Here is a 25,573-nt window from a genome sequence, read left to right as displayed (position 1 = left end):
TCTCCAAAGTCTTTTTGTAGGCTAATGAGTTGACTGGAGGCTGGCAGCTCCAAGGTAGCTTCAAGATGAGGACTGGTCACCAGAATGACCAGGGCAGGATTAGAGGGTCGGGCCTTTCAGCAGTGGCACCCAACCTCCAGGGAGGAAAGAGGGGCTGAAGGTCGAGTTGCTCATCAGTGGCCAGTGGTGTAATTGATCATGCCTGTGTAATGTTGCTTCCATAAAAACCAAAGGACAGGGTCTGGAGAGCTTTTAGGCAGCTGAACACATGGAGGTTCCTGGAGGGTGGCGCCCAGGGAGGGCGTGGAAGCTCTGCACCCCTTTCCCCATACCTCACCCTCCACACTTCTTCATCTATATCCCTTATAATAATCCAGTCAGCGTGTTTCCCTGAGTTCTGTGAGCTGTTCTAACAAATTCATCAAACCCTGAAAGGGGGTTGTGAGAGCCCTGATTTCTAGCTAGTCGGTCAGGAGCACAAGCAAAAGAACCCTGGGCTGGTGGCTGGCATGGGAAAGGGGGACTGTCTTGGGGACTGAGCCCTCACCCTGTGGCGTCTGATGCCAGCTCCAGTAGACAGGGTCAGAACTAACTTGCAGGAGCCTCGCTGCAGGGCTGACTGCCTGCCTGTTGGGGGAAACCCTGCACATTTGGGCCCAGAAGTCCTCTGCATTGACCATTAGGTTGAGTGAGCCAATAGAAAAAAATACCTTGAGTTTCTTTTTTCCACTCTCAGAGCTAATTCTTCTGTGTTTCTTATTTTCAGATACACCATGTTTATTAAACATGAAAAAGCAATTACAGGAAAGCAAATATTCAGATAAACAAAAGAGGCAGTCAGCTAGTTCCCAGGCAAAATTTCCATTATGTTACCCAAAATATCTCTTAAAGGCAGACACAGCTAAAACTTATGAGAAGCCTGGCATCTCAGCAGGTCTCCTCAGAACCGCCCCAGCGGTGCGCCTCCTCAAGGGCTGGGGACCCCACTCACCAGCCAGTGGCTCCACGTGCAGCTGGGGCTCCTGCGAGTACACGTCGTACTGCACAATAGGGTAGATGTGAGGGAGGACGAACCACACGGAGCCCACCGAGGCGCACAGCTGCCTGAGTGTATACGTTCCAGGTTCCTTGGCCTAGAGTCAAAGAATCAGGCATTTGAAACCACGTCACCCAGTTTTGTAGTTAGGAGCTTCCTGCGGTTGCGCGGTGCAGCAGTCTCTCTGAACTCCAGAAAGGCCTGTACTTCTTTCCCTCTTGTACCCCCTGCTCTTGTGCCTAAACCTCTAAGCTTGGGCTCTTCAAAAGGCCCTCAGAATCTCTCAATTTGTGATTTTCTGAGTAACTGATGCTTAAATTTAACTTTAATAAGGTATTTTCAACTTAATAAACTGTATTTGTGACATTGTAGAGATATTCAGCACGAGATTTAAGCCCTGCTCTAGACTAAAAAATGTGACAAATAGCTGTACTTTCCACAGGCCAAATCCTGTTGAGTTAGTGGAACTTACAGGATATCCTGTGTCAGAGAAAACTTTATGTTAGAGTGGGTGAGCAACACCAGTTTTGACACCCAGCCAGCCACAAAAGGAAAATAAGTTTGAGTGGGAAAGTGTACCACCTTCTTTGAAACCTCATTTTAACAAATGAGGGTGTATATTTTCATACACAGGGGGAAAAGCTAACTGAATCCAATAATCCAATGAGTTAAAAAGCTAACTTAATCTAAGAACAAATATCTACGTTAAGAACTTCACTCAGAATTTATCAAATGTCAGAAAATTGTATAAATACGAAAGAAAACATCAGTGTATTTTTGTATAAGGATAGAGACAAAAACAGGGTTAGGAGAACAAAGGACTCTACTCAATTCACACCACACTCCAGACAGCTCTTGTAAGCTCCATGGCCGTTCTTTACAAACTTGAAAGTCAAGTTCCCACCCTGAACGCATACCTGAGTCCTGAATGTTATCTGGTTGGCCCCTGGTTCCAGGGTCACGTGGCTGCACCTCAGCACGTGGGCACCCTCCTCCAGAGCCACCCCTGAGGGCATCTCTAGAGAGGAGTTGCTCTCCTGCCTTCTCAGGAGCATGTGGACATTTCTGCATATAATCCCGGTCGTGTTCAAGGAGTTATCAGATGGGCTTCTCTCAAACATTTCATACAACTCCAGCGCGGGCAAACTGTTTTGGGATACAGGGAAAGGTGCGGTCTCGGGTGGAAAGTTAATGATCCCATTGGACGTCTTGTGCTTGGTAAGCCACTCCGCAGTCTTCCGGTAGCTGTTTTTCTCAATGCTGAAGTGGACATTGACCACAATCTGCTCCACGTGAACAGGCACAGGCATCTGGCTGTACATGGTTATCTCAACGCACAAAACGCCGCCCACGTGGACCACGGCATTGGAGGGATCAAAATGGAGATCTCGCAGTTGTGCAAAGGAATGCATGGGTAGCACTATCTTATGACCTGTAAATAGACATTATCATAACTGACTCCCCAAGTCACACTTCCTGACAGTAAGCAGCAGCAGGCCTTGGACACAGTAAGATCACCGAGAGCAGACTGAAGCAAGAAGCAGTGATGTGCACAACAGCTGAGCCCAGCCTCTTGCCATCTTCACACCCCCCAAAAGCTATTGTATCAAAAGCAAAATATTAGCAAATACCTACATAATGCCTAGAAATCATAAAATGTACAGAAATTAACCTTCTCAAGTCTGCTTTGACAAACCTAAGAGAAATACAGGTCAATTACCTCTCAATTTCAAACTACAGTTTGTAAATAGTCCAATTTCTAGAGCTATTTCCAAAGGATTCCAATATTTTCTCACCTACTTAAAAACATGCTCAGTGAAGATGCCCAAGTGCCCTGCTGTGATGTGGAAACAAACCCCAGGTGTCTGCCAGTCTACGAAGTCAGCCGATTAAGTAGGACCCCTCTGTGCCCCCAGGCCCAGGACGGCAGCAACCAGCCAGGTCTACAGTTGCTGCTGGAGTGAGAGCCTAATGCTCTCTCTGGGCCCTTCTCTCTCTGACCAAACTGTAAGTACCTTGGTTTTGTCTAGAAAATACACAAGGCTGCAGAACTGACCAGTTAATTATTTATTAAATATTCATCAACTAAAGGACTTGCCAAGACCGATGCCATAGATCATGAGAAAACAGTAAACAATTGTGGAATATTTTATTCATATAGAGATACCAAGGAACGTTGGCAGGAAAATCACAAGTCAAATAATCTCAAATACAAAGCAGCAGATGTGGTCATGGCTCTACCAACAATCAGTTTGGGCAAATTAAAGACTCTACAAAGCCAAACTAATGTCATGATGCTCCTGAGAAACCCATCCAGATGGACCTTTTGTTTTCCCCCTTTCTTTGAGACAGGGTCTCCCTCTGTCGCCCAGGCTACAGTATAGTGGCACCATCTTGGCTCACTACAGCCCAGTCCTCCTGGGCTCAAGCGATCCTCCCACCTCAGCCTCCTGGGTAGCTGGGACTCCAGGTGCCCGCCACCACACCTGGCTAATTTTTTGTAGAGTCAGGGTTTTGCCATGTTGCCCAGGCTGGTCTCAAACTCCTGACCTCGAGTGATCTGCCTGCCCAGGCCTCCCAAAGTGCTGGGATTACAGGTGTGAGCCACCACACCGGGCCCCAGATGCCTATAAGTGAATACACCCCAGCAGTCAATAACCACATCAACCTGACCTGAAACTTCTAGGAAAACTGGTTTTCAAATAGTTAGACATGGCTATGACTGAAATGTGTTCTCCGACTTGCATGTGGTAAAGCGCTAACCCCCAACCTGATGGTATTTGGAACCAGGCTTTGGGACGTGCCTGGGGTTAGATGAGATTGTGAGGGTGGGGCACACATGATGAGATTACTGTCCTTTAAGAAGAGTCAGCAGACAGCTTGCTCTCTCTTCTTTCCCACCATGTGAGGACAAGGCGAGGAGGCAGCTGTCTCCAAGCAGGGAAGGGAGCCCTCACCAGAAACTGACCCTGGGGCACCCTGATAGCAGACTTCCAGCCTCCGGAACTGTGAGAAAATAAATCCCTGTTGTTTATATTAGCCCGAATAGAGTAACACAGTAACTACCTTAAATAAGCACACTAGACAAACTAAGGCGAGGAGCTCAGTTTCACAATAAATCTAATCTTACCACACAGCATGATCTACAAGTATATTTGCCAAAACAATGAATTTGACTCTAACTTCCATTTAGATGCTCCTATGAGGAAACACTGAGATAAATTCCAGAAGGCAGGCCAGCCTGTAGGACAACTGGCTTGGAGGATTCAGCAATGAAAGGACATGAAGCACTGACACAGGCCACAACACAGATGAGCCTCGAAAACATTATGGTCAGTCAAGAACCCAGCCACAAAACAGCACACACTGGACCATGTGTCAAAGTTGTCAGAATCAAAAGGGAGTCACTTGTGCTAAAAAACAACAACAACTACAACAAAACCTTGACTAACAGAGCCAGAGAAGGCCATGAAGGGAGGACTCTCATGCATGCATGCCTGATAACAAAAAATGTTACGAAAGAATCTGCAAACACCACAGCCTGGCAGAAAGGCCGCTGCAACCTTATACGAAACACTCTTCCACCAAGGTATCTGCTCAGCAACTGCTGTCCAACCCTGACTGGCACCACCCCGTTGATCCTTGTAGCCGAGAATCACCACCCCAAACCAGTGACGTAATCCTCATTTTCCCTTTAAAACCCCTTTCCTGAATATGCACATAGTTTACTATGGCCTGTGTTTCGCACTGCAATGCCCTATTTCCAAATAAATATTATTTTGTAGAGAGACTCCCTGTGTGTATTATTTAGGCTGACAGATTCTACAGGTTGAGTATCCCTTATCCAAAATGATTGGGACCAGAAGCATTCTAGATTTCTGATTGTTTTGGATTTGGCAATATTTGTATGACATGCTGTTGAGCTGCCCTAATCTAAAAATCCAAAATGTTCCAATAAGCATTTCCGTTGAGAGTCATATTGGTCCTCAAAAAGTTTTGAATTTTAAAACATTTCGGAATTCCAGATTAGGGACACTCAACCTATATTTGTATGAAACATCCAGAATCGGAATCTAGAGGGACAGAGAGTAGATTCGTGGCTGCAGGAAGGGGGTGGCGGGGTTAAGTATGGCATTTCTTTTTAGGGTGATAAATATGTTTTAAAATTGACTGTGGTGGCCAGGCACGGTGGCTCACACCTGTAATTCCAGCACTTTGGGAGACCGAGGTGTGTAGATTCCTTGAGCTCAGGAGTTAAAGACCAGCCTGGGTGATATGGCAAAACCCTGTCTCTACTAAAAACACAAAAATTAGCCAGGCATGGTGGTGTGCTCCTGTAGTCCAAGCTACACGGGAGGTGGAGGTGGGAGGGGCAATTGAGCCCAAAAAGCAGAGGTTGCAGTGGGCTACAATCATGCCACTGCACTCCAACCTAGGTGACAGAGAAGAAAAAAAATAGCTGGGTGTGGTGGCCCACACCTGTGGTCCCTGCCACTCAGGAAGCCAAAGTAAGAGGATCTCTTGACTCCAGAAGGTTGAGGCTACAGTGAGCTGGGATCGCGCCACTGCACTCCAGCCCAGGCAACAGAGCAAGATAGTCAAAAAATAAATAAATAAAAAAAATAATATTGACTGTGGTAACGGTTGCACACATTTCTGAAACAGACTAAAAGCCATTGAATTATAAACTTCAAATGAGTGAATTACATGGTTTGTGAATATCACAATAATGCTGTTATATTAAAAAAAAAAAAAAAGAAAAAAAGAAAAAAAAAGCACTGTCTTAAAAAATGAAGAAAAAGGCCAGGCACGGTGGCTCACACCTGTAATCCCAGCCCTTTGGGAGGCCGAGGTGGGTGGATCACCTGAGGTCAGGAGTTTGAGACCAGCCTGGCCAACAGAGCAAAACACTGTCTCTACTAAAAATACAAAAAATTTGCAGGGCATGGTGGCGGGCGCCCGTAACCCCAGCTACTTGGGAGGCTGAGGCAGGAGAATTGCTTGAACCCGGGAGATGGAGGTTGTGGTGAGCTGAGATCACAGCATTGCATTCCAGCCTGGACAACAGAGCGAGACCCAAAAGAAGAAGGAAGAAGGAAGAAGGAGGAGGAAGAAGAAGAAGAAGAAGAAGGAAGAAGGAAGAAGGAAGGAAGAAAGGAGAAGAAGGAGAAGGAAAAGAAGGAGAAGGAGAAGAAGGAGAAGGAGAAGAAGGAGGAGAAGGAGAAGGAGAAGAAGAAGGAAGAAGGAAGAAGAAGGAAGAAAAGGAAGAAGAAGAAGAAAAGAAGAAGAAAGAAGAAAGAAGAAAGAAGAAGAAGAAAGAAGGAAGAAGAAGAAGAAGAAAAAAGGAAGGAGGAGGAGGGGGAGGAGGAGGAGGAGGAGGAAGAGAAGAAGAAAAGATGGGAAGAACTTTTTTGGGAAGAACTTTTTTTAAATTAAAAGAGAACTGAGATCTAACAACCAGATGTAATATGTGATATCCTGTTGGACTCTATTAAAAATGATTTATAAAATATTTTAAGACAATTAGGGAAATGTGAATATGGCCTACTTAGTAGATGATATTAGAACCTTATTAATTCTTTGGGTGTGGTTAAGAGACTGTCCTTATTTTTAGAAGATCCAATGTGGTCTAGAGTTTGACTTTAAGCAAAAATAAAAAAAAGGCAAGTGAAAGACATAGATACATGTTAGCTACACAGCAAAATGTTGGCAATTGTTTACTATAAGTGGTTGGTATATCTTGTATTCTTTTTACTTCTGTAATATTTGAAAATATTCCTAGTAAAGTTGTAGGAACTGGTCTTACCTGGGCTGTCTGGCGGCTGGCTGGCAAAGTCAAGTATCTGCTGGCAGAAGTGCTTGCGCTCCTCTGCAGTGAGGAGGTGGTCACTGGCTAAAAGGCTGCTGGTCTGCAGGTAGCTGGAGTGGAGAGGTAAGGAGCGTGGAGAGGTTCACACTGAGGAGTGCGGGGCAAAGCGGATGCAAAGTCTCCTACGGCCTTCATAGAGGCTTCAAAAGCCAAAGGGCTTTTTTTTTTTTTTTTTTTTTTAGTTACTAGGACTCAAAATTAGATTATAAAAAATCGACTAGACATTTCATTCATTTTCTATACAATACATATGTATAAGTTAGGACTTTTCTCTCCTTAATAATAGGTGTGAATGAAACATTGATTGCGGGCAATGTTGCTGTATAAATAGAAAATAATTTTCCTGCTTCATGAAAACATTAAAGGATACTTTTCAATTTGTCCAAGGTGCTTTTGACATTCGGCCAGCTGCTTCCTTGTGTGTGTGATGGGGAGTGCCCAGCCCTCAGCCAGGTAATTTTTCAGTGCTCCTTGAAGATAGATTTCTGCCTTTTGTGGAGCCTTTTTCCTCCTTGCAAAGTCAACAAACAGTAGCTTTCATTACAGCTAGGGATAATCAACACATTGAGACCCCATCTCTCCCGCTTTGGCCTCCATCCTCCAGACCCCATGCCAGGACAGACTCAACATCTCTAGATAGCCCTTTTCTACCCACCCCGCTCCATGAGAAAGAACACCTCCTCAGGACGACATAATTAGACTCCCAGGCAAAGATCTGAGAAATAAGCGTGTGGTGATAAGAGCACAACACATTGTCGGTCTGGCTTTATACACACGTCGAGGAACTTGCATAGCTGAATCTCAGGATAAGAAAGTGAGCCTATCATTCATGATCTCAAGCTGACAGGCAAGAGGGCCAAGGCTAAGAGAAGGTGAAGGAAGGGCTTGTCCACAAGTACACTGCTAGTCAGCAATGAAGCCAGGAAGTCCAAGTATGGGTCTACACTACCTACTAAAGGCACAGAAACACAGAAGCAGCCTACAGGGCGCAAGCGGAAGGCAGCACAGAGCCACTTGGAAACTCAGGCAAAGAGCACTCCACAGGCTCCGGCTTCCAGAGAACGCTGGAGAATTAAAATAGCAGCCCCCAAAGCAAAGTTTAAAGCACAATTTTTTTTTAAAGATGGGGTCTTGCTCTGTCACTCAGGCTGGAACACAGTGGCATGATCAGAGCTCACTGCAGTCTCAAACTCCTCAGCTCAAGTGATCCTCCCGCCTCAGCCTCCTCCACTATAACTGGGACTACTGGTGTGTGCGACCTTGCCTGCCTTTAAAATGCAAATTAATAAGGGCTTGTCAAAGCCTCAGGAGCAACAAGGATCCCCTCCCCTTTCCCAAGAAGCCTCTTTGCTTCATTAAGGAGCACCTTCCTCTTTAGATACACTACATGGAAATTCAAGAGAGCTATATTCTAGCTGTGACTCTGCTGTTAATTAGTGGGTAATTGGCTAAGCTGCTCCAACCACATCTAGAAAACCAGAAAGTTCACTTAGCTGATCTAAGAATCCCTTTCTAGCCAATTCACATCAGTTCAAATCAATTCTCATTTCTTGCTTCACCTAATGAAATTACTTGAGTACAGATTTCAAGATCTCATTTCAATCACACTTTTTTTTTTTTTTTAAGAAAATGAAAACAAGTATCTTTTTCCTTACAGCTTGTATCTCCTTTGAGTACTTTGAAATGGTAACCACATGACCCACTGGGGTTTCTTCTCTTTGATAGTCTGATTTTATGAAGCACACTAGAAATACACTAAATTTTGAGTTTTTCTGGAATCAAACTTCAAAGCTGGAGCTGGAATGGAAATGCTGTAGTATTTGTACACACCTTCTTCCAGTCATCCCTAGATCATCCCTCTTTCACAAACCTGACACATGCGGTAGCTTTACATCAATGGCCTTGAGGTTTTTCAGTCCTCTTAATACTTGATAAAACTAGAGAAATGCTATATAACAAAATATGTAAGAATCTATATGCCAATTTACTCACCATTATACTGTCTTATAATTCTTTAATTAAACTTAGTTACAAAAATGTATATATTTAATTAAATAAAAGAACCTCAAAGACCAGTAACAGTTATTAAGAGTAACAAGCAGAAAAGCTCTCCATCTGGTTTTCAGAAGAAACTGAAAAACAAAATTATGAGGACTGGGTAAGAGAATCTACACTTTTCAATCTACAAATTTATGTACACTTTACACTAACTCCATATATAACAAATCTTCTCATGTTATTTGTATGTTTAGAATTCAAAGAAAAGTACAAAATCAATTACATGTAAAACTCTGCCAGATCTTTTCCAACAAACTTAGCAGATCGAATCCTCCCAATGCTTGTATACATTTCAATGGTGGCATGGGACAAATCCTGTGGGGAAGTAAAAACACAATTATGTACTTGAACTTTTAAAGATGGACAAATACTACATTTATTCACCTAAAGCTTACACAAAAGACATTGTTGGGTTTTTGTTTTGAGACAGAGTCTTGCTCCATCGCCCAGGCTGGAGCACAGCGGCAAGATCTCAGCTCACTGCATAGGTTTAAGTGATTCTTGTGCCTCAGCCTCCCAAGTAGCTGGTACTACAGGCGCCACCTCGCCCAGCTAATTTTTTGTATCTTTAGCAGAGATGGGATTTCACCATGTTGGCTAGGCTGGTCTCAAACTCTTGACCTCAAGTGATCCACCTGCCTCAGCCTCCCAAAGTGTTGAATTATAGGCGTGGGCCACCATGCCCAGCCCGCAGAAGACACTGTTAATAATGTAACATTATTTTTTCCTTTGCATCTATTTTTGTGAATTTTTCTGTAATATATAATCAAAATTGGTAACCTGTGTATAAATTATGAAGCATAATAATAAAAGAAATCCACAAACTCATCCAAAACATCTAACTTTTCCAAGGACTTTCCGCACGTGGGTGACATGCTGGGTATTTTTCATAGCTGTGTGTATAAGAGGTACAGCCATTACGGGCAGACCAAACGCTCAAGTTGCCAATGACCCGGGGATGACGCTGACCCGCCACACTTCTGCCTACACCGTTTTTTAAAGTTTTGCTAATTTAAGTCTTTCAAAATCAAATACAATAAGCTCTGCCCAAGTCCAAATTACTCCTTTTTACAAAGAAAAGTATTCAGTATCCTCTCATAATTTCTGTGTGAGCAAACCCAATTTGAACAAAACTGTAAATATTCAAAGATGATTCATGCCTAACATGGTGCCATGGGTACTAATACACAGTCGATGAACAAAACTATTCCACGCTTTGTCCACAACTCCCCAGGTACCAAAGAAACTAAACAAGCCAACAAGAAGGGGCCCCCAATACCAGCTCCTTCCCAACTCCACAGGCCAGGCAGCAAAGCCTTCTCGAGACAGGCATTCATGGAACAGACATTGAACACTGTTAATACTTACTAAGTAGTGTTTTTCAAAAGCTTCCACTGATGATAATGCTTCTTTCAGTTTCTTATAAGGACTCTGAGCTGTGTTGGCTTAAAGAGAAAGAAACGAGAGTCCCTCTTCATCTTCATCATGTCCAGTCACATGACTTTACATTCACCTTCACATACTGCAGGTAGATGACCTCATCTGACTCTTGTGAAATTATAAACCGGCCAATGCCAACGGAAACTACATGATTATGTACATTCTCTTTCAATTCACATATTCATAAAATAGTCAAAACACTTTGTGTCATGCTTTTCTCTGATCTTTAGAACTAGACTTTTTTAGAAACATATATTACAAATACTCCAATGAATTAAATTACTTCCGAAGTGATCTGAAATGGTCTCAAGTTGAAACAGTGAAATATAAATACTATGTATTTTTTCCCTTAAACATTTATTCAATTTACTAAGAATGCTTTCAGCTCATCAGATATTCTTTAGCAACAGTCTTGCTAAATAATACTCATCATATATTCCTACGTAAAACAATGAGTAATCCTCCTTTCAAAGAGTCTTATTATCCAGGAGAATTTTTTTTTTTTTTTAGACGGAGTTTTGCTCTTGTTGCCCAGGCTGGAGTGCAATGGAGCAATCTTTGTTCATCACAACCTCCACCTCCCAGGTTCAAGCGATTCTCCTGCCTCAGCCTCCCAAGTAGCTGGGATTACAGGCAGGCGCCACCACGCCTGGCTAATTTCGTATTTTTAGTAGAGACGGGGTTTCTCCATGTTGGTCAGATTGGTCTCGAATTCCTGACCTCAGGTGATCCACCCACCTCGGCCTCCCAAAGTGCTAGGATTACAGGTGGGAGCCACTGTGCCCAGCCAATTTATTTTAAAAAATTTGCTGGGAGGCCAGGGCAGGAGGATCACTTTAGGCCAGGAGTTTGAGACCAGCCTGGGCAATACAGCGAGACTCCATCTCTACACAAAATTAAAAATTAGCCAAGTGTGGTAGCACACACCTGTAGTCCCAGCTACTTGGGAGGTTGAGGCAAGAGGATCCCTTGAGCCCAGGAGGTCGAGGCTGCAGTGAGCCAAGACTGTGCCACTACACTCCAGTCTGGGCAACACAGTGAGACTCTGTCTCTTAAAAAAAAAAAAAAAATCGTCAGGTCGTATTGTTAGAAAAACAGATCATCTGTAATTCAGAGAGAGAGTGGTGCATTTGAACATGAGCTATAAAGTCCCTTAAGCCCAGGAGAAACTCAGCTACATTTCTGAAACTCCTTCCAATTTCTTCAACTATTTCTAATATTGCATTATGCTGTTAAAAGGTAAACTATCATGTGCTTTAATCCAGTCAGCTAATAATGGGTATAATTTTCCAAATGGTGAGTAATATGATTACTCTTAGAACTTGGGTTACATGTGCCAACTTGCAAAGGACATTTTCATTATTGTCCACCTCACCACTCACATAGGTACACACAAAAAAGTACCTGTTTCTGGTCGTTCAGCTCCCAAACCTGCCAAAAGGTCAACTGTCCTGTTGAGATCTTCTGAGTTAGGTCCTTTCTCTGACACAAGTCCACACAGATAGCCCAAGGACTTTAACTGTTAAGATAAATCCACAATTTCAATTAATTTGCCATAAGAGTCATCAGGGAATTCAAGAATTTAAATATAAAAATTCAAATCCAGCTAAATTCTAGAAGAAATTTAGCCTTCCTACCCAATGACTCAAATCTGGATACAAAAATACATCCTACACAACAGCTCCCAGTGAGGCTTAGAGGGTGGGAATCCTCCGCTTCTGTCCTTCACCTCCCTGAGTTCCCCAGGCTCCACCTGCACCTGCATAAGCCCAGCCCTGGCAGCCTACCTGCTGCACACACCAGCACAGCTCTGCCTGTTGAGGTGACACTTCAGCACCACCCTCGTGTCCCCTGACTCAGGGTACAGAGTCAATTTCACAGGAGCACAGCAAGTGCTTGCTGTCTGCTGACTACATCGACATGTGGTAGGGAACTATGACTTCTTTGGCTGCACCCAGACACCTTCTAGGGCCACTAAAGTGGATGCATTGTGATCTAAATGAGCAACACCTTTCCTCCAAACAGCAGACTTCCTCCGCCACCCAGGCATGGCTGCAGAGACAACGCGAGCATTCCACACTTGGGCAGGTAGGCACCTTTTCTGTGGCATAGCTCCACAGCCCCACAGTGTGGGCAATGTTTGAGTCGATCTGTGCCCGGTCACAGCAGCCTTCTATCCTCTGCAACACCTCCAGACAGCTCAGAAACACCCAGCAGTCCAGAGCACCAGGTGGGACAGAGACCTGTGGGGGTGTAAATGCGAACGTGTGAGGGGTGCTCCGGGAGAGCTCTAGCTTGAACAAACCCACATGCTCTAGCTTGAACGTGCAAAACCCCCCATCCTTCAAGCAGCCACCTCATCTAACAGTTCTGTGATATGTAGAGCTACAGGAGAGAGAAAGGGGCAGAGAACACTAATCACCTACATTCACATGGGAAGAGAAAAGCAGTGTGACCTACATTCAAATGTGTTATCAGGTTTTATGTATAACTTTCAATTATTGTATTTTTGAAAACCTTATTAAGAAAAAGCGTCTGCAGTTCCAGATCTGAAAAATATATATAGAAAAAGAATTTTTTTTAAAAAAGGAAAAACCTAGAAAAAGACCAAATATGATCATTTTCTCCAAGAGTGAGGATTGGCCACAGATCAGCGTCAAGAGGGGAGGGAAAACTAAGACCTCAAATGACTGCTTGGTCACATTTAAGAAAGATCACATTCAACAGCAGAAACTGAATACCAAGTAGAAATATCACATGAGGAATTACAGTTCACTCTTCAGGCGTGATAAAGACAGTATAGTTATGTTTGGGAAAAAGAGCTCCCTAGTGCTCCCTATACACTGCAGTATTTACAGGTGAAACCCAATGTCTGTATTTGAAAAACGTCCCAAGGCAAGTGAATGAAGATGCAGATGAAGTAGAGGCTGGCCAGGCACTGTGCCTACTGTAACTGTTCATGGGTTCTACACGGGCATTATGTTATCCTCTCTGCTTCTGTATTTACTTGAGCCTTTCCACTTAAAAAACAAAAGAAACACTATCAGAAAAGCAAAAGCGCCTGCTGTATTAAGATGCAGTTTTCCTCCACATTTTAGCACTTCTGAAATAGGAATGTTTCTCTTTATCAAGTGGCATCTTACACTTTCAAGTGGCAATGCTGACTTTTTCTCTGGTGGCACTAACTTCACCATGTGTCTTAGTTTTGGTGAAATGTGTTCACCTGTGCTCTTCAAATCACCAGTCAACAGGTGATGAGCTGCCAATGCTGGGGAAACTGACTCCCATAAGAACTCTTGCAAGGCACCCTGAGCACAAATAAAGGACCTGGAACCAACAAGGAAGAACCAAAGAGTGCCATCAAATGTTCCCATAAAAGCTAAAAAGCCCAACTTTTGAAAAATAAGATAAGCTACTTAAACCTTTTGGGGGAAAAAAATCAGTGTAGGACAAAAACTGCATAATTGGAAGCCACTTTCATAAAGCTGCACAACTCTCTCACCCAAACATACCACACTGAGAGAAGGCACAGAAAAGCGGGGCAGCAGGACGCAGCTCTGAGATCCTGGACAGAGCGTGTCCCTCCGATTGAGGAGCGTCCTCATCAGTCAAACCACAGCAGGCCTGGAGTGGGCTGACCGCACCTTGCAGGCCCACCTGGTTCCCAGGTGCCAGGAGATCTGGGATACTTTTCATCTCCCAAGACGCTACCACCATCAGTACCCACTGCGCAAAAGCTTCTGTAAACAGGCACCTCCCCTGGGCACACACAGAAAGACCTCCTAGGAGAGGCCGGGCGCGGTGGCTCACGCCTGTAATCCCAGCACTTTGGGAGGCCGAGGTGGGCAGATCACCTGAGGTCAGGAGTTTGAGACCAGCCTGACCAATATGATGAAACCCCATCTCTACTAAAAATACAAAAATTAGCCAGGTGTGGTGGCATGCACCTGTAATCCCAGCTACTCGAGAGGCTTAGACAGGAGAATCATTTGAACCCGGGAGGCGGAGGTTGTGGTGAGCCAAGATCATGCCATTGCACTCCAGCCTGGGCAACAATAGCGAAACTCAAAACAAACAAACAAACAAAAACCTCCTAGGAGACCACGAGAGACTCTTACAAAGCAGGAAGACGTACAGTGCTTTTAGTAAAGATGCATCCACAGAGAAGGGAGATAAAGCCCAGGAGCCACAGCAGGGGAGCCGCGGCAGAGGACACTAGATGCAGAAGCAAGAGCAGCCAGGGCACGAGGGCCGCTCCGCAACCAGGCGCTGAACTGAGTCAGCAGGGAACAGCAGCAGCCGAGAGCTGAGGAGCCACCTGACAGCACAGGTGCACCCCAGAAAGGCTCCCAAATGATACCACCAAAATGCCAACAGTGGCATTAATTACTGTGTGGCATGATTATAGAACAGTTCTTGGTATATTTTTTTCCTGCAAAGAGCAAGTCCCGCTTTGGTAAGCTTGAACGACAGTTATTAGAAAAGTAGCAGCATCAAGTATCAGCAGCTTTTCTGGGGTAAAAACAACAAAATCCAGTGGCAGCCATTGGCCACTGGCTGCTGAGACTTCACCTTCAACTTCCATCCTGGAGGAGGTGGGAGAAAGCAGGCAGGTCCTGCATACACCCACGCCAAGGAACAGGGGCCCGCTTTCACTGAATAACAGAAACCTGAAGGTGAGCTCGGCCACCCCTCCCTCTGGAACTCACACCTCCCACAGTGCAAAGCCTCCCCCGAGCCTGCTCTGGTCTCTGCTGTGAGTTCTCACTGGCTCCGTGCTCTAAGTGCCTTTATTTCCCAGGAGAATCACAGCTCCCTACATTTCCTATCACACATCATTTAAAATTTCAGTTTTTATGGAAAAAAAAGACATGCATGTGAATTTGGCATGTGATGTGGCACACACAACCCTTTCTGCAGTGCCGCCTTGCAGAGCCGCCTGCCTCGTATGTTACTACTTACCGTGTGTGTCTCTCAGCTCCCACCCAAACCCCAGGTAACACCCCAAAGGGGGCCGGGCACTCTGCTTCTTCTCTATACTTTGGAGGGCCTGACAGAGGTGGGCTGTGCAGCAGCGAGACCTTCCACAGTAAGACATCTAAGACTTCCAGACATGTTAACGAAACAAATTTATTTAACACCTAATTGCAGTGATACTTTTTCATTGCTTTGAAAAAACAAGTGGCAAAATGCATACAACAAGGTATGTGAAGGGCACAAACCCTAAATTTAGAGGTCGATGATTTTTACAAATGTAACCACCACCTAATCAAGAAATAAAATGATCCTAGAAGGTTCTCTCAAGTCCCTTTTCCCAGTCAAGACCCACCCCAAAGAGGCACTCCCTATCCTGACTTCGGCCACCATCAATTCCTTCTGGCTGATTTGTGAACTTCATATTATGAAATCACACAGCATGTCCTCCTTCGTACATGGGGCTTCTTTAATTCAACGCAGTATCTTTAAGATTCAACCTTGCTGAGTCTGTCAGCCTGTTCTTTTACACTGCTGCTTATTAAACCTTTCTACAAGTTGGCCACAGTTTATTTATCCACTCCTATCAAGTGTCTGGGTTGTTTCCAGTGTTTGGCTACTATGGGTAAAGCTATTTGCAATGTTACCCCTGCCTCAACGGAGGGACGCCTTCTCAGGCTCCAAAGACGCCCCCAGCCCCAAGTGCGCCAGGCTACTCACAGCAGAACACAGGCAGCACCAGCACTCTTCTCCCACCAGCATCCCTGCAGCAGAGACGCAAGAGCTCGGGGGAAGGGGACAGAGTGCTGGAGCCACCCTGGCTTCTTTTACCCATTAGAGTGCAGCTTGAGAATAAAAAACAAGAGTCTCACAAACTCTGGAAAAGAACAATTGTTCTGCAGCCATGGCTTCATGGCTTTGAGTCATCCAAACAAATGTCAGCCCCTTGCTCCTAAACGGTGGCCGACACAGAAAATGGGCACTCAGCCAACACCATGAAGGCCATGCCCCTATGGTGGCATCTGCCACCCAGCATGCCACAGCACCCAACACAACAAAGACCAAGGCTCCGCTCCGCCCTGAGAGCCTGAGACTGAATGGCAGAGCGTGCAGCTTGGTCACCTCACTCTGGAACCGGGTGGTGGCCTCACCGTCTCCAGAAAACTCACATTTCCCTAATGGGCCATCAGATACTTCCTGGCCATTTGGATATCATCTTTTGTGAATAACAGACTTTTTAAACAAATTCTTAATTTATATTAATTTTCCTTAAAGCCCCTCCTCCTCTCCTGATTGCTGTATTAGCAATGGCAAGTGCCATTTTGCCACTTCCAAGTATAAAATTAAAGGCATTCTTGTTCTTCTCTCTTTTGATACTCCTACCATTTGAGTGCAACCCCCCAAAAAATCACTTGGGCAATCATTGTAACAAACACATTATGGCCTTCAAGAAAGTATCTTCCCCGTTCTAATTTGGCAACAAAATATATACGTATCATACTTTTTTCTTACCAAAGGTGCAGGAAAACAGGCATCACTAGCATGACTGAAAATGGGGAGACCTTTCTGGAGGACAAATTGACAACATATAGTTTTAAAGACATGTCTATCTTCAACCTTCCAATTCTACTTGTATGAATTTACACGCAAAGATGTATGTATAAGGACACAAACTGCTGCAATTGCAAAGAATTTTGAAGAATTCAAATGTCCAAATAGGAGCAAGGAAATAACTGCAGTTCATCTATACATAAGAAGGCCATGGACAAAAAAAGGGAACCTCTTCCTGCTAGCAAAAGCAACGACATTTTCCTCGTATATTTGTCTGTTATTTTCCAAATTTACATAGAGAAAACATTCAACTTTTGTAAATGGAGGGAAAATTAGATTGTGCAAAGTAGGCACAATCTCCATTCTTAACACATTTTCCATCAAGGGAGTGCGCAAGGCTAGTAAGCGGCACCCACAGGGCAGAGGCCTCTATGTGGCCATCTTGCTCCCCTCCTCAGCCCCCGTCGCCCCTGGAGTGTGGATCAAGCCCTACTACAGAGCAGGGCTAGTTTCCATCACAGCTGGCCACTTCGTTGCCTCCTATTCTCTTTAAATAAATGAGGTACTTCAAATCAACTGGTAAAGCAACCAAGATGTTAGCAGAACATGTTTTATAAGCCACCCACTCGAAAGTGGGACAGTGGGATCTGCAGCTGACAGTGGTACACCTATCCTCTGGCCTCTGCTCAACTGTAGCCCTAAAACCTGACTCTCACCAAAAAATCCTAACAACTAGACTGGAGTAAAAACTACTGCACAAGAGAGAAAAACACAGCCGGGGCGGATCAGACCTGTAATCCCAGCACTTTGGGAGGGGAGCAGGGAAGATCACTTGAGCCCAGAAGTTCCAGACCAGCCTGGGCAACACAGTGAGACACTCATCTCTACCAAAAAATTCAAAAATTTAGAAAAAAGGAGAGAAAGAGAAACACTTCTGACGTGAAGTTACCAGCGAAGCCCTCTAAGTAAACAGTGTGAATCTCAGTGTTGATCAAACACGGGAGCAAAGTGTGCAAAGAGGATTGTGTGGGCTTCAACACAAGCAACAAGGGAGGCTGTCCTCTCTGGCCTGGGAAGCCGACAGGCACAGCACATGTAAGGAGGCGCAGCCAGCTTACATCAGAAGGAGATGAGGAAACAGGAAGTGGGTTCTTAGAAGGAAAGAGACTGATAGACTGTGAGAAAGTCATCAGTGGGTGACATGTCCTTGCCTCAAATCCAGCATTCACCTTTGGCCACCTCCTCTCACTGGAGACGCAGAACTCAACAGTGAAAAGAGGTGCAATAGCGATGACTAAAAGCAATGGGCAGCTTCCACTCAAGGAAAGGCCAAGCGGACAACAACTTCATTCAGCAAAGCAAAGGGCTCGGAAAATACACCGCGGATAAGAGGCTCCTCACACAATACAAAGCCTTGAAAATACCTCAGTGACTTCCCAGCCCTGCGGACGAGCACCTAGAGGAGCCAACAGACCCCGTGTGGCTCCTGTGAACCCCGACGTTACAAGGAACTCCAGAGCCCACACCCTCTATTACTTACACATTTCTCCTTCCAGCCGCAAGGTAATAACAAAACTAACAGCCCTCTCCAATCAGCCTCCTGGGGTCGTCTCACTCAGAAGACATCATGTCTGAATCATTTGGACTTGATTACTTCAATTTTTCCCCCCCGCGGCTAGTAAGACAAAAATCTCAACATCACGTGAAATCCCTAGGCACACGTGAACAGAGAGCCCGGCTCTAGGAGTGAATGGTTCCCTCACGGCCCCGTCCCCAACCAGCGGTTAGGGCAACCCAGGCAGTCTCTAAATCCAGGTGATTACAGGCAGCCCAGAGGGTCATTTTGAGGCGGAAAATGTTGCTTTTCCTCATTTGCTTCATTAGGTGAAGAAAAATCATTTGATAAAAATTCTTAAGTTTCTGAGTTTGTGACTTGGGCTAGGTACTAATGAGCTTAGCTCTGAAATAACTTCTCCTTTTGAAATTAACTAAAATATATTTCTCTTCATTAATTAAAGTTTAAATCTCTTAAAATTATTTCAAACCAAGCACACAAAAATAAGTTCCTATATTATGAAACACCATCCCCATCAATGGCTTATACTCTTCAGACCTAATCACTTCCAGACTCCGTTTTCTTGTTTACAAAACAGCATCAGAGACCACTCACTCAGGAGATCTTAACCAGGGGATGGGTGGCAGGGGTGTACACAAATCCTCAAGTCCTAAGTATCATTTTGTGTGTGTGTGAATTGTTCTGGGTAAAGAGGACCCTGAAACAAGAATCACCAGACTAGATACGGTCTCTACAGTCCTTTCATCTCACTAGAATGTCCATGGTTCTATGGACAGTAAGAGTTCAGTGCTTGGGTGGATTTATCTCTAAAGACAAATGTTTTACTAACTACATTCACACACCCAATAAGTGCACGCGCGTGCGCGCGCGCGCACACACACACACACACACACACACACACACACACTTATTTATGACATATCTTCCATGAAGCTCCGTACTACTAATCAATGGGGCACAGCCTGCTGTGTGTCACTCACATTGCTACCTGCATGGCCATGTGCAAAACTATTTATCTGAAAAGACAAATAAAATAAATGTCTACATGACATAAATGTCTGAAATAAAATAAATGTCTACATGCAAAATCTAGCTCTGCGTGTCCCTCAGGTGAGTGACTCTTCCCCATGGAGACAGCTCACGCAGCAGCAGCGCAGGCCGCAGTCAGCCAGTGAGCTTCACTGAGAAGCTCATCTAAGAGGCTTGCTCTGGACCGGCACAAACTTCAGCATGTTGAGAACAGAGTTCTATTTTTGAGCAATTAATCAACGTAAAAAGTAACTAAGCAAATAATATACTGAAAATTAAAGACATTCAGAAAAGAAAACCCTTTCTTAAGCACAAACAGTTCAATGCCTGGGATCTCAAGGTTCAGAGATTTCTGCTGGAACAATCAAGAAACGGGTAAATTGGGAAAACAGCCGACTCACTTCTAAGAGCTTCAGTTCCTGCACACAGTTGTGCAGCAGCTCTAGGGCGCGCTGGGCCACCTCCCACGGCCTCTGCAGGAAGAGCAGCAAGGTGCACTGGCGAGAGAACAGGTAACTGCGCAGATCTAACAGGGTGGCTTCTCGCCTCTGGATCGATTCCCGCTTCTCCATATCTATGGGCTTTCGGAGGATCAATCCGTTCCAGCTCTTCACTGGCTGGCAGAAAAAAGTCAGCCAGTTGGCACCATCTAAACAAACACACATCATGAAAGGTGCTGATTGCAGGTACTTCACCTTCCTGAGCTTCCTGCTCAGGCTGAGGATGGTGGGCAAACAGGCAGCTTCATAACCAGTTTTTCTGTGAACACTGCCCACCCGCTGTGGTCTAGTGATGCGCACCCATTCGGCTCCCAGCATTGACAGCCAAGCTGAGGGTAACGTGACCCAGGCAACAGGGCACGCCACCCTACCATGCCCAGAAAGTCACGGGCGGGAGCTGAACAGGTTGGGAAGTCACCCAGAGACAGACAGGCTACATGGTTAGGGAGCTCAGGCTCTGTCTCAGGCCAAGGGAGGGCTCTAGTCTTAGGCTGCAGAGGGGCTGGGCTTCCTTATCTTTACCTGTGGGCTGGAGTGCAGCCTGCTCTGACCATCCTGGTGTTTTTGGTCTTCCTTAGATTTACATATTCCTTCCTTATTTCCCTAACTCAACCACGTCACGTCCCTGAGTCAAGCTCCTAGAGGAAGGGACAGGGAGGACTTGGTAGCAGCACATAGAAGGAAAAAGAATTACTGCTTGTCGAAAATTTCAGCAAGGCTCCCAGAGGTTTACTTACATCCCTAAGACTCAAATATGATCTTAAAATAAGCATAACAATGTATAATAACAAGTCCATCAATCATTATTGAAAAAAATCTTTGAATCTATTTTTCTCACTTCAACAGAGAGGTGTCATAACCAGTTCATTCCTACGTGGCATCCTGGCATGGTTAAACCCTCCCTTCACTGATGCGAGCTTCTCCTCAGAGCCGGGGAGCACATAGTGGTGTGGTGTGGACCTGCCAGCCCAGCCCCTGCACCAGCATCCTCAGAGCTGCTGGAGCACACAGAGTGTGGTGCGAACCCGCCAGCCCGGCCCCTGCACCAGCATCCTCAGGGCTATTGAAGCACCCAGCAGTGTGCTGCAGCCCCGCCAGCCCAGCCCTGTACCAGCAGTTCCCCTGGCTAAGCTCCCCTCCCACAGGATTCTCACAGGGCACTCCCACATTTCAGTCAGGCCTCTGTGCCAGTGCCGCCCCCACAGAGAGGCCACTCCAGTGCCCTATCTAAGCTCCAACGGCACATACCGCCCCATCTCTCACCTGAGCCCCTTTCTACAGCCCAAACTTACTACTATGGACGGCAAGTGATAGATTTACCTTTCTGTGCCTGTTTCCCCTTCATGTAAGCACCATAAAAAAAGGGATTCTGCTTTATTCCTCCCTGTATTTAGAACAGTGTCTGGCACATGGTGGTCCCTCAGTAAGTATTTGTTGAATGAAAGAACAAAAACGAACCATCTTATTCAGTGGCAAAATTTGGTCCAGGCTTACTTTTGGATTTTAAATTGCCCCAACTTTTAAAACTGAGAGAAAAAAACAAATAAATTAGGTGAAATATAAGAAATATGTAAGATATTTCAGCCTTGAAGGCCCCTTCTCACATGCACTGACATCCATTCAGGTGCCTGGTCCCTGAAGCCACCCAGCACCTATTCTGCTGCCAGGGACCATATGGTCTTTACCTTATACATGACATTATTTACTCAATGTTGTGTATATGGCATCACAGGCACATGGACCTGTGATTACCAGCCTGCCTGAGGCTAACAAATGCCCTCAGTTAGAATGTACAGGTTAAACACAGCTTTTACAAGCTCATATGATATGACCTCAAGGTTGTTAACCTGGTCATCTCATGGTAATTAAAAACTGTGATTGGCAGTTTTAGATTTCTCGATTAAAAACCTAAATAAACAGATTAAGTTCTAGGCATTCTCTCAAAGGAGTTCTCCATGAAAAGACTGAGAACTATTCTATTTGGTGCTCAGTGAAAATATTTTAATATTTTCAACTAATGTATGTACCAGTTATTGCCATTCCTTTATTAAATTCAAACATTTTTTGCTAAATAAATCTATTTTTAAAAAAATGTAAGATATTTAAAAAATACAGGCCAGGTGCGGTGGCTCACGCCTGCAATCCCAGCACTTTGGGAGGCCGAGGCGGGTGAATCACGAGGTCAAGAGATCGAGACCATCCTGGCCAACAAGGTGAAACCTGGTCTCTACTAAAAATAAAAAAATTGGCCAGGCTCAGTGGCTCAGGCCTGTAATCCCAGCACTTTGGGAGGCCGAGGCGGGCAGATCACGAGGTCAGGAGATTGAGACCATCCTGGCTAGAGGCGGGCAGATCACGAGGTCAGGAGATTGAGACCATCCTGGCTAACACAGTGAAACCCCGTCTCTACTAAAAATACAAAAAAAAATTAGCCGGGCTTGGTGGTGGGCACCTGTAGTCGCAGCTACTCGGGAGGCTGAAGCAGGAGAATGGCGTGAACCCGGGGGGCGGAGGTTGCAGTGAGCCGAGATGGCGCCGCTGCACTCCAGCCTGGGCTACAGAGCAAGACTCCGTCTCAAAAAATAAAATAAATTTAAAATTAAAATAAATAAATAAATTAGCTGGGCATGGTGGTGCGCGCCTGTAGTCCCAGCTACTTGGGAGGCTGAGGCAAGAGAATCACTTGAAATCAGGAGGAGGAGGCTGCAGTGAGCCAAGATCACACCACTGCACTCCAGCCTGGCAACGAAGTGAGACTCTGTCTCAAAAAAAAAAAGTGTGTGTGTGTGTTTGTGTGTGTATGTATGTATGTATGTATGTATAGGCTGGGCATGGTGGCTCACAACTATAATCCCAGCACTTTGGGAGGCCGAGGCAAGAGGATCACTTGAGGCCAGGAGTTCGAGGCCAGCCTGGCCAATATGGTGAAACCCCATTTCTACTAAAAATATAGAAATTAGCCAGGTATGGTGGCGTGTGCCTGTAATCCCAGCTACTCAGGAGGCTGAGGCACGAAAATCGCTTGAACCCGGGAGGCAGACGTTGCAGTGGGCCAAGATCACACCACTGCCCTCCAGCCTGGGGGACAGAGTGAGACACTGTCTCAAAAATAAATAATAAATAGATATATATGTATAATATGGACACATAAGGCCGGGCATGGTGGCTCACACCTGCAATCCCAGCACTTTGGGAGGCTGAGGCGGATCACGAGGTCAGGAGATTGAGACCATCCTGGCTAACACGGTGAAAACCCATCTCTACTAAAAATACAAAAAATTAGCCAGGTGTGGTGACAGGCGCCTGTAGTCCCAGTCCCACTGCTGAGGCAGGAGAATGGCGTGAACCCGGGAGGCGAAGCTTGCAGTGAGCCGAGACTGCGCCACTGCACTCCAGCCTGGGCAACAGTGCAAGACTCCATTTCAAAAAAAAAGGACACATAAAATATAAGAAATAGAGTTTTACCTCTTCTGTTTTTTTGTGTTTTTTTTTACTTAGTAAACACTTTGCTTTGGTTCTGTGTCTATACTGGCATCTCAGGAGAGTGAGATATCCAGACCTGATCTTCAGAAGCACTATGAGCCAGTATCCATCGGCGCCACTGATGAGTTCCAGAGTGAGGACGGTGCTCACAGCCAGCACTGACCATCCCCACACTTCATCTCCCTCCAGGTTCTCCTGCTGACACTGGGGCTCCTCAAAATTACTCCTTCCTTCACACGTGGTGACAAGGGTTCTGAAAAAGAACACCTGGCAGAGACGCCCACTACAGCACTGCTTGTGCTGGCAAGAAGCATAAAAGAACCCAATGTCCAACACCAGGTACCAGAATCCAGCGAGGAATATCAATTGTAACAAAAACAACTCCAAACCCCACCTGTTAACCTGGAGGGATGCCCACGATGGGCTGTAAGAAAAAGGAGCGACAGAGAAACAGCTACATAACATGGTATCACTTTCATCAAAATAAGTACCAGCGAAAAACACTGAGGACAATAACCAATGTTTCCCTCTGTGTATGGTTTCACTGTGCTAATTCTGTAATTGTAAAAGAGCTTAAGATATCATTTAAAAGTGCAAAAGAAAGACGAACACCCAAGGGTATTATATAAGCTCACAGCAATGAGCACTCGAGCATTCCAAAGACAACCCCTGGATGGAAGGCAAACGGACGTCCACTCTGATTCTAATGAGGGACAGAATTGAAGCATCACCAGCAGGCCACTGAGTTGTGGAAAGGACATTTTATACCTGGAAAACAGTTGTTTTTTTAATTACTTTTGTTACTTAAGATTCTTCTAAAAGTAAAAATGACTAATTCTTAATTCTCATTTCATTTCCTCTAGGAATCACGAGAATATACCTGATATAATGTGTATAAAGACAACAACAAAACATGCATACTCCTGAGGTAAATAAATGGCTGCTTCAAGATTATCTGTAGCTTTGGAGAAAGCCACACTAAGAAAAGCATGAGTTACTGAAGTGCCACTACTCACCCCCGGCCCCGAAGTTGACCACATACTGAGAGAAGAGGGCGTCCAGTTCGTCATACTGCACCAGGGCGTCCTCGAACTGCTGCAGCATCTCGAAAACAAAGGCAAGCTCCTCCTATTCACCCAAGATATGTTTTTTAAAAAAACAAAAACATAACGTATTGAAGAAACAGTATGTACCATTAAAGATGACAACAGAGAAAGGCACGCAGCACTGTGAATAATGTCTATGCTCCGCTAAGTAAACACCATGTGATGACCACATATGTCAACATTCACGCACGCACAAGAAGCTAGAGAAAGCTAAGATAATTTCTGAACCCTCCCTGACCTATCGGCAGCACCGGATGTAACTGGTCACCTCCTTGTCCTTGGGATGTTTCCTGCTGTCCAGGACCCGGCCACCTGCTCCCCTCACCCCTCGCTGTGGCTCCCTCTGGTCAGACGGCTGCTTCCTCTCATTCCCCCAGGCTCTCTGCTGGAGGCCGCAGGGCTCAGCCCTTGGACTTCCCTGTCTACACTCACTATTCCCTCTCCGGGATGGAGCCTATCTACACAGCATAACCACCACACATTTAGGACTCCAGCTCAGACCCGACTCTGGCTCCAACGGCAAGCACAGCACCCTTGTGTGGACACCTAACAGACAGCTCAGGCTTACACGTGGAAACCCGAACCCCAAACCTTTCCCACAAAGTGCTCCACCCACAGTCTTTCCCATTTCAGTCAGTGACTGCTCATCACATTCAAGACTCCTAAATCCCTTCAAGACATCCCCAGGCCCTGCAAAACCTATGTCCCCCACCCCCACCCCTTCCCAGCACTAGCCCTCTGGCCTCACTCAGCTCCACCACCAAGGCCTCCTCACTGCTGCTCACGTGTGCGTGGCAGGGAGCTGCCTCGGGGCCTGTGCGCCGCCCCATTCCGAGGCCTGGAACACCTCCTCTTCCTCCACACAGCCACATGGCTTGCTCTCCAAACTCCTTCGGCTCTGGTTAAGTCCCCAGCCCAGGCAGGCCTTTTCTCCTCCTGACCCGCGCGGCA

At 45.4% G+C, this 25,573-nt stretch overlaps 1 protein-coding gene across 7 annotated transcripts in view; it reads right to left on the bottom strand.

Annotated features, from left to right (window-relative positions):
* The window catches only part of TRAPPC10 (trafficking protein particle complex subunit 10), a 96,077-nt gene that overhangs the window by 21,296 nt on the left and 49,208 nt on the right, over positions 1–25,573 (bottom strand). For 4 of the 7 annotated variants that reach the window (XM_054468393.2, XM_063659716.1, XM_054468395.2 and 1 more), the window contains 10 exons: positions 24,533–24,644; positions 19,935–20,182; positions 12,500–12,646; positions 11,808–11,922; positions 10,332–10,408; positions 9,187–9,278; positions 7,276–7,416; positions 6,843–6,955; positions 1,954–2,468; positions 992–1,133 (listed from right to left, as the gene is read on the bottom strand). In XM_054468393.2, the coding sequence (XP_054324368.1) occupies positions 992–1,133; positions 1,954–2,468; positions 6,843–6,955; positions 7,276–7,416; positions 9,187–9,278; positions 10,332–10,408; positions 11,808–11,922; positions 12,500–12,646; positions 19,935–20,182; positions 24,533–24,644 (1,702 nt within the window). Of the gene's footprint in view, positions 1–991; positions 1,134–1,953; positions 2,469–6,842; positions 6,956–7,275; positions 7,417–9,186; positions 9,279–10,331; positions 10,409–11,807; positions 11,923–12,413; positions 12,647–19,934; positions 20,183–20,555; positions 20,672–23,592; positions 24,505–24,532; positions 24,645–25,573 lie in introns of those variants that run through there. The other 3 variants (XM_054468398.2, XM_054468399.2, XM_054468400.2) reach the window with 3 other exon arrangements.

The sequence above is a fragment of the Pongo pygmaeus genome, chromosome 22, assembly GCF_028885625.2.
Source record: "Pongo pygmaeus isolate AG05252 chromosome 22, NHGRI_mPonPyg2-v2.0_pri, whole genome shotgun sequence".
Taxonomy (NCBI): domain Eukaryota; kingdom Metazoa; phylum Chordata; class Mammalia; order Primates; family Hominidae; genus Pongo; species Pongo pygmaeus.
This window is presented reverse-complemented; position numbering and strand designations above follow the sequence as displayed.